This window comes from Gopherus flavomarginatus, chromosome 2 (assembly GCF_025201925.1).
Source record: "Gopherus flavomarginatus isolate rGopFla2 chromosome 2, rGopFla2.mat.asm, whole genome shotgun sequence".
NCBI lineage: Eukaryota > Metazoa > Chordata > Testudines > Testudinidae > Gopherus > Gopherus flavomarginatus.
This window is the reverse complement of record NC_066618.1, coordinates 198,929,356-198,943,025: the sequence shown is the minus strand read 5'-3', so window position 1 is coordinate 198,943,025 and position 13,670 is coordinate 198,929,356. Positions and strand designations below refer to the sequence as shown.

Genomic DNA, 13,670 nt, shown 5'->3' with positions numbered 1-13,670 from the left:
AGGGCCACAATCCTATGTGTAGAAAATAGACTGTCGGAAGTACAAGGGCAATTGTTCAGCCTTACTTGCAGTCTTTGTGGCACCTGGGATATCTGTTGATACAGGACATCTTAGTGAAAAAAATCAACTTCTTAAAGAAGACATAAGTGGGAGAGGAAAAAGAACTGTCTGAGTTCCAGCAGAATCATTGCAGACTTCCACATCACCAAGTGTAGATTTATCATACACCACAGCAGTGCCAGGATGAAACTACAACATAATCATCCTGGAGTAGATCTGGAAAGGGCTATTAGAAAAAAGAAAAACTTGCCAGATATGGGAGTGATGTGAACTGTAATAATTCTGTAATCTGAAAATATTCAGAATCTATTAACCAAATATACATTAGGTTAAAAGTATTGTCTTAGAAGAAATAAAGTAACTTTTAAAAAGGGGAAGGGGAAATGTCAAGAATGATAATAACTAACTACTAGAGTGGGGGTGACTATGCTAATACATGTTAAGCCTCTGAAAATACTCATTAAGAACTAGGTGTTTTCAGAAGCCTGAAAAAACACGCCACCCAGACTTCCCATGCAGTTGATGCTAAACCATTCTTAATTGCTTATGAAACATCAGGGGCAAAATGAGAGTCAATGAGAAGACACAGCACAGGAGAGACAAGGTTTTAAAACAGAGATGGGCAATGCACAACATTAAGCTGTGTGTTCAGACCTACAAATCAAATTTACCACAAGCCCCTGAGCTGTTCAAATCTGGGGTTTAGATTCAGGCCCACCTCTAGCTTGAAACGGTATTTAGCTTTTATGCACTTTACTGACATTCATGCAGCAGGATGCAAGTGATGCCACTTCCTCCCCCTGTATCTCTCTCTCTCACACACACACAAAAATGAGGGAAGCAGTTATGTGGTGAACAGTATTATGATATTTTGAAATAGTGACAGAACACTGCTGTACCCACATGGCTCATTCTAGAAATTGGATGTTTTTCAAGATGATACCAGATGTGTTTTCAGATGTATTTATGAGTTCATTCAAGAGTTATTCTCTTCTGAAGTATCAGACTGTTGATCTGAGGAACGGGGATACTATTCCTTTGTAAGTAACACCTAGCAACATGGTAGTATGGTTCCATATATTAGGCCAAATTCTACTCTACTCCCTAACTCTGGGAAAAGTCAGGTATCGTAAGAATTTTAATAGAAAAATGGTCATACTGAATTAGATCAATGGTACATTTAGTCCACGATCCTGCCTTCCAACAGTGGCAGATGCCAGATGCTTCAGAGCGAATGATTAGAACAAGGCAACTAATGAGTGATCCATCTCTTCATGTCCAGTCCCAGTATCCAGGAATCAGAGGCTTAGAGGCATCCAGAGCATAAGGTTACACCCCTGACTGTCATGACTAATAGCCATTGATAGTATTATCCCCCATGAACTAATAGAATTAATTTTTGAACCCAATTATACTTGTTGCCTCTCTCTGTACCTTTTCCAATTCTAATACATCCTTTTTCAGGTAGGGCAACCAGAACTGCATACTGTGTTCAAGGTGCGGGTGTACCATGCACTTATTTAGAAGCATTATGATATTTTCTATCTTATTATCTATCCTTTTCCTAATGGTTCCTTACATTATTAGGTGTTTTGACTGTCACTGCACATTGAGTGGATATTTTCAGAAAACTATCCACAATGATACCAAGATCTTTCTTGGGTGCTGATACAAAATGATGGCATCTAAATTAGCTATGTATAGGTGGTATTATGTTTTCTAATGTGCATTACTTTGCATTTATCAACACTGAATTTCGCCTGCTATTTTGTTGCCTATTCATCCAGTTTTGTGAGATTCCTTTGCAACTCTTTGCAGTAAACTTTGGACTTAACAACCTTGAGTAATTTTGTATTGTCTGCAGACTGACACCTCACTGCTTACTCCTTTTTCCAGATCATTTAAGAATATATGGAATTGCCCCGATCTCAGTATGGATCCTTGGGGGACCCTCGCTATTTACCTCTCTCCATTGTAGAAACTTGACAATTTACTCCTAGCCTTTGTTTCCTGTCTTATACCCAGTTACTGATCCATGAGAGGACATTCCCTATCTGATTTAGGTATTTCTAAAACACCTACCATATTAGTGTTTGAGCTCAACAGTGGCTTCCATGCCCATGTTTTTACTTGTAAACCCAGCTCAAATCAGTGAGAATTTATAGTTCTTCCAGACTTTTACACTTTCAGGAACACCACTCAACCACTGCTGGGACTTGCTGTATTGAGAGGCCCTTTACACAAGGAGAAAGGAGGCTTCTCCTGTGTGCTTTTGTCTGCTGCCATGAGGCTGTGTAAAGGCCACTCAGGATCAGGCTCTGTATCTATACACATCATCTACATTTAGGACCTGATTCTGCAGTTGCTCCCGATATGGGCCAACACTACAGAACACAGTGAATAGTACGTGATTCATCCACAACTTTGAGAGAAGTCTCTGCAGGTGAATCATGATTTTTATTACAACATAGACTCATAGACTCATAGACTCTAGGACTGGAAGGGACCTCGAGAGGTCATCGAGTCCAGTCCCCTGCCCTCATGGCAGGACCAAATACTGTTTAGACCATCCCTGATAGACATTTCTCTAACCTACTCTTAAATATCTCCAAGAGATGGAGATTCCACAACTTCCCTAGGCAATCTATTCCAGTGTTTAACTACCCTGACAGTTAGGAACTTTTTCCTAATGTCCAACCTAAATCTCCCTTGCTGCAGTTTAAGCCCGTTGCTTCTTGTTCTATCATTGGAGGCTAAGGTGAACAAGTTTTCTCCCTCCTCTTGATGACACCCTTTTAGATACCTGAAAACTGCTATCATGTCCCCTCTCAGTCTTCTCTTTTCCAAACTAAACAAACCCAATTCCTTCAGCCTTCCTTCATAGGTCATGTTCTCAAGACCTTTAATCATTCTTGTTGCTCTTCTCTGGACCCTCTCCAATTTCTCCACATCTTTCTTGAAATGCGGTGCCCAGAACTGGACACAATACTCCAGTTGAGGCCTAACCAGCGCAGAGTAAAGCGGAAGAATGACTTCTCGTGTCTTGTTTACAACACACCTGTTAATGCATCCCAGAATTATGTTTGCTTTTTTTGCAACAGTATCACACTGTTGACTCATATTAAGCTTGTGGTCCACTATGACCCCTAGATCTCTTTCTGCCATACTCCTTCCTAGACAGTCTCTTCCCATTCTGTATGTGTGAAACTGATTGTTCCTTCCTAAGTGGAGCACTTTGCATTTATCTTTATTGAACTTCATCCTGTTTACCTCAGACCATTTCTCCAATTTGTCCAGATCATTTTGAATTTTGACCCTGTCCTCCAAAGCAGTTGCAATCCCTCCCAGTTTGGTATCGTCTGCAAACTTAATAAGCGTACTTTCTATGCCAACATCTAAATCGTTGATGAAGATATAGAACAGAACCGGTCCCAAAACAGAACCCTGTGGAACCCCACTTGTTATACCTTTCCAGCAGGATTGGGAGCCATTAACAACTACTCTCTGAGTACGGTTATCCAGCCAGTTATGCACCCACCTTATAGTAGCCCCATCTAAATTGTACTTTCCTAGCTTATCTATAAGAATATCATGAGAGACTGTATCAAATGCCTTACTAAAGTCTAGGTATATCACATCCACCGCTTCTCCCTTATCCACAAGGCTCATTATCCTATCAAAGAACGCTATGAGATTAGTTTGACACGATTTGTTCTTTACAAATCCATGCTGGCTATTCCCTATCACCTTACCACCTTCCAAGTGTTTGCAGATGATTTCTTTGATTACCTGCTCCATTATCTTCCCTGGCACAGAAGTTAAACTAACTGGTCTGTAGTTTCCTGGGTTGTTTTTATTTCCCTTTTTATAGATGGGCACTATATTTGCCCCCTTCCAGTCTTCTGGAATCTCCCCCGTCTCCCATGATTTCCCAAAGATAATATCTAGAGGCTCAGATACCTCTTCCATTAACTCCTTGAGTATTCTAGGATGCATTTCATCAGGCCCTGGTGACTTGCAGGCATCTAACTTTTCTAAGTGCAAATACGAAATGCCTTATTCATCAAAATGAAATTCACTCCCTTGCGGAAAGCCATCACAAGGTCTATGAGCCTCTTAATCTCTCTAAACAGGGTTTAAATAGCACTGAAGTAGTGTATTGTCCTTCTGCAAATGTATAACCTGAAAATGCTATTTATAACCATTTGAATTTCTGTGCATTACAGCACTGTAAACCTTTCGAAAATGAGATTAAAACAAAATTCATTCATTCCTCCCCCCTCCCCAAGAGAACTAGTTTGTGGTCCCTGACATTAAAAAAAAAAAAGTTTGGGTTCCACTTAACCCATTTTCCACATTTCCATACTCATTGTGAACCTTTGAGCGATGGACAGTCATCCAGGTTCAAAAGGCTTTGTGGTGGTTCTTTGTTTTTCCAGAAACTGAATTGGAATTAGTGGTGGTCAGGATTTCCCTTTAAGGGCTGGACCCAGCTTAGCTGAACAGATGCATTAGGGGGAGCTGTGAGCAGTTCTGAGACAGCCATCTAAGCAGTGCACATACTCAAAGTTGCTGAGCTGATGCTATAATAAACTATATGTTGTGATCTTCCTAAAGTCCTGACTGAGTTGCCTTGTGAAAAATCCACAAACTACACAGTGGCCATATTGAAAAATATCCTGGTTGTTTTAGGGTCAGAAAGGAAAAAGAGGCACATCTAAAATGTGGAGACAGAAAACTTAAAATAAAAAGCCAAAAGAAATATACACATACACAAACTTAAAAATCAGTGTGGAGGAAGACTACATAGAATAACTATCTAAAGTGGCTTAGAAGATGCCGGTAGCAATGGTGGTGACAGGTGGTTGTGAGAATCCTGCCCCTGCTGCACACAAGGGTGAAAGTCTACTGAAGATTGAGTTTTGCCATTGACTTCAGTGGGACCAGGATTTCACCCAAGGTACAGAGTGAGGTCTGGTGTCTAAGACTATTTTTCTGTAACTTGACATTTGCTGGAGCTTGTCTTAGCACTGTAGTCACTGCCACAATGTATTTAGCCTTGGCCTAGAGAACAGTGTGAGAACCATAATTCCATACTGGGGTGGGGTGGGGGTGGGGGGCAGAGAGGGGCTGGGTGAGAAACTGCAGAGATGTTGGAAGGTTAGGTTGGTGAAATTAACTATATTATAGTGTCAGGAAGGCTGACACTATAGAGGCTTTGTCTATAAGAGGAAATTGCATTGTGTTATAACAGGTGTTAGCTAACTAATTGTTCATTGTAGACAACGATAGGTCAGTTAACATCATGTTATTAATGTGTCTTAATGTAATAAGGTTTTCTAAACAAGATGAGCCCAAAGAGGTGCATGTGTGCACACCTGGTGTGAAGCCACAGCAGCTCCAAGGTCGGGCTGGAGAATGGGCCTGTGTGATGTAGCCAAACACAGAGAGAATTTCAGAAAAGTACATTGTATGGAAGGAGGAAACGGCTCTGACAGTACAACGGAAGCCATAGATGGGAGGAATCAGTGATTGTCTGACCATGTTAAAATACCACCCTTTAGGAAACCAGAGGGTACAGGGTATAGTTCCCTTGCATATGCACAAGTTGAAACACCAAAAACATATGCATAAGTTGAGACACCTTTCCAGCCAACATGGTTTAAGATCAAAGTGTGCCAGACAACAGCAGCTTCAAAATGCTCAGGGCCCTAAAAATGGAGTACAACATTTATCATTCAGTTTTCATGAAAATTTTGCAAACAACTAAAAATTAAAAAAAAAAAAAAAAAAAAGAGTGAACACACTGGTTTGTGAATTAGGAAGAATTCCACACATTCACAGAGCTCCATGTAGGCCTAAACTAAAGCAGCTAGAGAATTAAAAAATAAAATTGAAAGGGTGAGCAATGAGTACATTTATTTAAAAAATATACCTTACATTCTCAAAATGCTTCAACATTTGTATAACCATCTTGCATTCTGTAATCTCAAGTATTTAGTCATAAAACATTTAACAGAAAAGCAGTGTAATTTTTTTTCAGCCCAAATATCTGAAATTTCAAAAGTAAAAAACAAAGAAATAAATTAGGAGTTTGTACATATGACTTCATTAATCCACATTTTGCTTTACTACTGTTCCTTAGAAAAGATTTATTTGCAAAATGCAGTAATTTGAAATAATTCTCCCAGTTATTAGTGGGAAATACGAAGGTTTGTGTGTAGCATCGTATTTGTAGTGTGTTTATTTCTGATTTTATTCATGCTGAAAGTTTTACTTTATACTTTAATTTCAGAGTACTAATTAGAAGAAAATAGCTACAGTTCCATTTAAATAGTATGACAATGGTATCATTTGTCACAAGATGCCAGACCACCCTCTCCCACCCCACCTCACCCTCCCAAAAAAAAGTTGTTAATGAATAAAATCCACAAGAGACTTCTGAAGTTTGCACTGGAACCTTTACGTTAAATAGATACAGCAGAGTCTGTGTGCAAAAATTTAGGTTTCCAAATACCTCCTGGGCAGCTCTCTCTCTTGAATCAAAGAAGTTAGAGACAGAAAAGGTCCAATACTAGTAAATTATTAATCCATTCCTCCACCAGGATTGTTCTATATCATTTCCTTTCTAGTACTTCATCCAGCCTAGATTTAAAATATCTCAACTAATGGGGCTTCTATAATTTCCCCAGACTAAAAGATTTTACCATTAGGAAGTTTGTATGTCCTGATATCCAACCTTATTTCTCTTTTCTTAACTTAATCCCTTTTGGCGTGATTATACATCCTTTAGACAACCTAAACAATCCTCTCCCTCCTCATGCACACAACTTTCAAGTAATTATAAACAGTTGTGTTTTCTGTTTAGCCATTATTTAGCCAAGTTATACACATTTCTTTCTTTCAATCTTTCTTTATAAATCAGTCCCTCCACTATAATCACCTTTGGTTTAGTTCTCTAAATGTCCCTCAAATTTGTCTGCATTGTTTTGGTACTGAGGTGCCCAGCGCTGAATGCAGCATTCTAGAGGCAATCCAGATGCAAAAAGGAATTTTAGTCTCTCATTATCACGTGAAACCTCTGCACTGAAAGCTCTGATTGCATCTACTACATTTTCCACCAAACCACAAAGCCATCTGCAATCTAATTTGCTGTCCATTATAACCCCTACATCTCTTTATGTATCAATGTTTTCCAAATGTCTCTCTGTTTAAATCTGTTTTCTGCTGATTTGTTTGCAAGCCTTGTTGTCAGTTTTCTACTTTGTATGAAAAAAAAAGTGAGTATCAGAGACAGTTATGGCACAGGATAAGAATAAGTTCAGTGACATTGAAGGCTCAGGAGTGCAATTTACAGAGGCACATGAGCCAGCCACTCCTCCCGTTGCTCCTCTTTAACACTCCACTGGGGATTGTCAGTCTTTATGGTAGGACTGCCAATTACCTTCCCTTATGCTACACCCACACATTCAGGCTGCAGGTCTTGAGAAATCCAGCCCTGATCCCTCACACACAAACATCGGAAGTGGGGAAGAGGAGAAAATCACCTTTCATGGAAGCCAGCCCTGTTTCAGAGTATTATCCCACCCTTATCACCTCTTCAAATTAGAAGACCTATGATCCTCATCCCTACTTCTCTTGTGTTGCTGATGAGTTTCTCTCTGCTTCCCCTCCTCAATCCCAGTCCTCCAGCTAAAAACATGAGGTAGACCTAAGATTATCTATCTATCTATTTATTTATCTGATAGATAGATAGATATAGATACAATTCAGAGATGTAGCTTTGTCTTTATCTAGGAAGATATGAGTGGGATCCTCTACATCCAACTCTTTAAGTTATAACTGACTATGGATCTAACTATCCCTAACCTTCTCAATACACAAATCAAAGGTAAGGAAGATGACAACACTACTCTGAATTGTGTCCAGATGAATTGTACTTTTATTTATGCCCTGTATTCTTAGACTCACTTATTTTTTCCAAGTGCTCATATAGGAGGCTATCAAAAAAAGAGTTATTCCACCTGAAGTCTGGAATAATTTATGCTGCTACAGCAATTTACTGATATTGATTTTTACTCAGAAAAAAAAACTCACATCAGTGGAAGAGGAATGAGGAATAGAACATGGTACCTGAAATTGTTTTTTTTCAGTTGGGAAGTTTTTAGATGGAATAAATTGTGGATTGTGCTAACACCATCCCTTTCAACCAAAGTACCATAGGTCCTTTGAAATATGAGGGATATGGAGATCTAATATTAAGTACTTTTTCTGAGGCAGGGAGGTGAGGGAATATGGTAAAAGCCCACACAGCCTCTGTTACTGACAGATCATAGCTAATCCAATTTTTAGAGATAAGCACATGTGGCTCTTCAGTAAAATTTCACCCAAGGAATATTGTTCTGTCCATTCACAATTTTTTTTCTATAAACAAATGGCTGTATATGCCCACCAGCTTACTGAAGAATTTCCCACAGACATCAGTAAGTAGTCCTGCTATTGTGTATGTGAAATGCATGTCCTATAGGTACACTTTCCCCTTCAAGAGACAATATCCTTCAGCTTAATATCTAGTTGAAACCCAGTTGTTAATTTTATGTTATCTTTTGTACTTGTTTCAGATAAATAAAGCTGTGTAGAGCCCTTTGAGGTTAACTCCTGCTTGCTTTAGTTACACACAGGTAGTCCTATTAACTTCTGTGGTACCACTGGAATAAGGAAGCAAGCAGGATTTGTGTCTGACTGATTTTTGCTTATGTTCTAAAAGAATATTGCTGCACCCAATACAATTTAACTGAATCATTGGTTACATAATTGACATAATTACGTAATTTTGTCAAAGTACAACCTCTCTGATCAAGATATATTAAAATATGACCCATTGCTCCATATGTCATAGACCCTATAGAATGCCATGAAATCCTAAAGACTGCAGTGTGGTGCTACTGAAGCCAAAAAATAAAATAAATAACTTTTTTTATTGTAATGATCTGAGGCAACATTTAACTGGAAGTATGACTAGAAATCTTGATTTTACTTTAATAAATTAAACAGACAAATTGACAAAGAAAGTGTAATTGTACAACTGTAAATGAAATTTGGAAACATCTTTCACTGGAACAGTTAGCTGAACACTTTATGCTCTGGATCTTAAACTTCCTTTTGGAATGCATGCAGCAGTTTTCCAGTTATCTCCCCTTATAAGCAGAGGTATAGGGTAGGACCTCTCTAATAAAGCAGAGTGAAAAAGCAGTGATGTAATTTTCTGACAATTCCTTTTTTTTATTAAAATACTTTTTAATTGCTGATCACTTTGAAGGAAAAACTACACAGCGTAATGTTCAAATATAAACCATATACTTCTTCATAAAGGATTTTAAATGATTTCCTATAATAAAATTCTGTTGAAATAGTGTTTTACAATTACACAAGTTCTTCAGATCAAGATGTCCAGCTAGCATAAAAAAGTACTGAAAAATAAATTTTGTGAAAAAAGTTGTGTGTGTTGTGCAAAATGGATAAACCAACTGGGCATTAGGAGTTTAAATTAAAAAATATATACTTTTTGAAATAAAAATATATTCCCATTAAAAATATTGAAGTGTGTCACAATTCTACATCACCACCAAAGCAAGCTGTAAAAATCAAACCATTTGCCAAAAGTGTAACACTTTGTACTCACCAGGTGTGAAATTATATCGAGCAGAAAAACCCATAGATTCCAGCTCACCATCAGCAAAAAATTTAATCCACAGGAATCTCCCACTAGATTTTATTATAGGTGGATTTTGCTGTCCACAAAAACGTCCAATGATTGGGGAAAAGCCAAAAGGTCCATCTCGCACTTCAATGTGATCAAATTTACACTCCCAAGAAGGCTCTACAGAATATTTTTCATCAAAGTGTAGCTCAATACATTGTCTAGGGGCAGCTAGAGGGGGAAAGAAAACAAAATTTGTGCAGTTAAAAAATTGCTAATATTTTTTACTTTCAGAATTTTGATAAACTAGAATGTGTACATTTTTCTATATACTATTACCCTTTTTTCCTAAATCAATGGTTCTAGTCAGTATCTGAAAATTATGACATCTTCAGTAGCCTAACTAAAATTTCACTACATTAACTTACATGCCTATTCTTTTCCTATGAAAAAGCACTTCCAACACTATTTTTTAAATAAGCTAAGAAAACCATCTACATCGAAAAACAAAATATGACTTGGCAATAGTTGTTTCACAGAGAAGTTCTGAAAGAATCAAATTAATGTGTGAAAATCTCTCTTCTTAAGGAAGATCTCCTTTTTTTCCCAGTACTTATGAAGATGAGGAATTCCTTTTCCAGAACTAGAGTATAACACTAAAGAAAAATTCTGTCCCCAGATGCGCTGGAATCAATGAGAAGCCTGTGTATAAATCCTACAACAAAATTTGGCCTTGAATAATTTTACCATCTTATTTGATACGTAACATTAAATACAGGGAAACATCATTTACGAAACCACTCAAAGAGCAAGCAAAATTAGTTACCTTAACTAAGGATCAAACAATATGCTACTGGAAACCCTGAAGATACTTTCAAAAGGTCATTTAATCAAAGGATTGACTATTAAAGAAATACTAAATTCATAGCTTTTTATGGCCAATACGGATCATTTTGATCATCTAGTCTGACCTCCTGTATACAAAGACAAGAGAATTTCACCCGGTAATTTGCACATTAAATCCAATAGATTGTGGTTGAACTACAGCATCTCTTTCAGAAAGAATTTTTAAAATCAAAGATTGCAAGTAATGGAGAATCTATCTAGTTGAGTTTTCCAGATTGTTAATTACTCTCACAGTTAAAAAATGTGTGTCTTATTTTCAATTTGAATTTCTCCAGCTTTGATTTCCAACTACTGGATATTACTATGCTTCTGTTAGATTAGAGAACCTTCTACTATCAGGCATTTTCTGAGACAATTTTATTACATTCCTCTTATTGGGTCATGTCCTGGATTCTACACATAGATAAAACTCTCATTGAAGTCAAAAGGATATTTGCAGGAATAACCATGCTTTTCACAATCAGAACTTTAAAGCCAAATTCTGGGCCTAGTGCATAATTTGAGTATGGGAACTAAATACAGACAGTATTCTGATCCTGGTGTATCTTTCACCCCTTCATCCCTGGCAAGGGTTCATGGTAGAGTGACAAGAAAATGTTAGAAAACAGTTCGGCAAACAAAACCTAAAAAACACACAACTTTTTAGTCATTTAAAAAAGAGAGCTTTTGAGAAAGACTTCAGAAAGCAGACTAATTGCAATATACTAAATTACTGCATACTAAGGAACAATAAAACTGGTACAATATTCAATAAGAATCACTTGTGATTTGAGACACTATTCTATTCATAAAGGAGAGGCACAGCGATAGGAAAAAATATAGCACAAATGTATGAGAACTTAATTATATGAGAATCTGAGAAAAAATATTGTATGCAAATTAGAGTTAAAGGAGAAATTCTTTATGGTGAAATATACTGACTTTTAAATTATTCATCTAAATATGTGCTTCACGTTTACTGTGAAATACGTTTTTTTTCAATTTTTAAATAATCTACCCTCAAATTCGACATTTAGAGTCAGGAAACTATTAACTATAGATACACACACACACTTTTTTCATCTCGTTACTCCTGTGCAGTAAACAACAGGAGTAGACCTATATCTTTACATAGAAATGAACCACGTTCACAGTTCCTGGGAAAGAAAATAATCTGTGAATATGACAAAGGCTCTAAAACTGAAACAAAATCATGTTTTAATCTACAGTTTGTAAAGAATGTTTTATTAATCTACTATGAATAAGGTTCAAAGAAAGATCTTTTCAATTACAGTGATGAACAGAATAACTTGAAAATATCATTGATTAATTTTGTTTAAACTTTTTTGTTAACTAACAGTTATGCTAGAGCATCTGAGAGGAATCAGCACCTTGAAAAACTGGGACCATATTTTGCATGTTAATGTTGGATTTAAGGAGATATTTAGAGATCAACTCTCAATTCGTTTATGGACTGCAGGATCAGGCCCTTGCATTTTTAAGTTGACCGTGTGCCTTTACATCACAATAAAAATGGTCGCTGATGACTTGAACATCTTTTATCCATGTTATTCATATGTAATTCTATCAAACTTCTTGCAATTTATTTCAAAAACTGACAATGAATTGTTAGTTCAGGTAGGGCCAGATTCTGACACCTTTATTCATGTTGCACAGAGCTTTCTGCATGCATAGCCACATTTCCTTAATTGGCACTGCCACTGAAGACAAGGATCTGGCTCTATGTGGGCCCTTTGCTTTTGCTTCTGGGAGCATGACATTAATTTCATGTATTGTTTGTTTTTAATTAAACTGCCTATGTTAGAAAACCCTTTCTCCATCATGCCAATACATCCTACGAGAAATCTTGCCGGTGATGATTCATAGTCAAACAAATGCTTGACCAAACATTGCTTGATTTCCAAGGATTATTAAACACATTGTGAGAAACACTGCAGGGAGGATTCTGACTTATACCAAGATCTTTTTATATCGCTTTGTCATTGATAAGTAAATTACACTACCAGAGTGGTGTAAAAGGTAAACGAGAATCAGACCTGCAGTCCTGACTCCTTTAAAACTCCCGTTGGCATTAGTGAGAGCTCTGACTGACTAAGGAGTGCAAAATTTAGTTCATTCTGTACAACAGCATTCTGAATCTTAGATCAATATTGGTTTTAGGATTTGAATATTGCTACTGTTTATTTTCCTCTCCTTATATTTATTTTTAAACCAAGTCGAGATTGTTTTGCGTATCTGAGTATGTAGCTCTGAGTAGAGGTTGCACAGGGTCCCATTGCCTCCTGGGGTGTTCACGGAGGGATTGTGCTCGCCCTGAGTTCCCTTGTGTACAGAACATGCACCAGCTGATCTAAAGATGGAATATCTACTACTCCTATTATGCCCAGCCTACGAGATAGCCCAGTACAGAGGAGGACAGAGCTTTCGCCCTCACCCTCTCTATTTGGGATGCAGCTCTTTGTGGTCCCCAAACTGTAAGGACTGTGATTATCCCTAATTCTTTCAGGGGATATGCCAAATGAGGAAGGGGTCCCAGGCCCTACTCCATTCTCCTGTTCTGCCATGCATAGGTCAAGAACAATTTGGCCCTTAACTGTTTCAGACCATATTATATTTTGCTTTTAAATGCATCATCTTTTTTGGATACTGTGCTTAGAGTTAAAGATCAAAGTTTCAGGCTGACTACATCCCGTCTGAGCAACAAAGTAATCCAATGTTCCTGAAAATAGCTATAGATGATTGAAAAACCCGCAGCTCAAATAATTACTTCTGGTTAAATACTGAAGGGCAAAACACAAGAGTATGAGTTCTACAAAACTTCTTCTTTGCTTGTTGCAAGCAGGTTTTCTAGGAAGCCCTTCCTGTGCCCTAGTTTACTGCACAGCAAACACAGTTCTGCTCTCAAGCAGGCCCACCACAACTATTAGATGATACTTTCTTTCACAATGTACAGGAAAATGTACTAGTTACTGGGAGGGTCAATCTTGGAATCCTCACTCATGAT

At 37.5% G+C, this 13,670-nt stretch overlaps 1 protein-coding gene across 11 annotated transcripts in view; it reads right to left on the bottom strand.

The window, feature by feature from the left end:
* Positions 1-13,670, bottom strand: part of NETO1 (neuropilin and tolloid like 1) — an 85,480-nt gene that overhangs the window by 56,436 nt on the left and 15,374 nt on the right. For all 11 annotated transcript variants that reach the window (XR_007772779.1, XR_007772780.1, XM_050941818.1 and 8 more), the window contains one exon: positions 9,743-9,991. Coding sequence is in view for 9 of the 11 variants with exons in the window: in XM_050941818.1 (XP_050797775.1) it covers positions 9,743-9,991 (249 nt within the window). In the remaining 2 variants the exon portion in view is untranslated. The remainder of the gene's footprint in view (positions 1-9,742; positions 9,992-13,670) is intronic.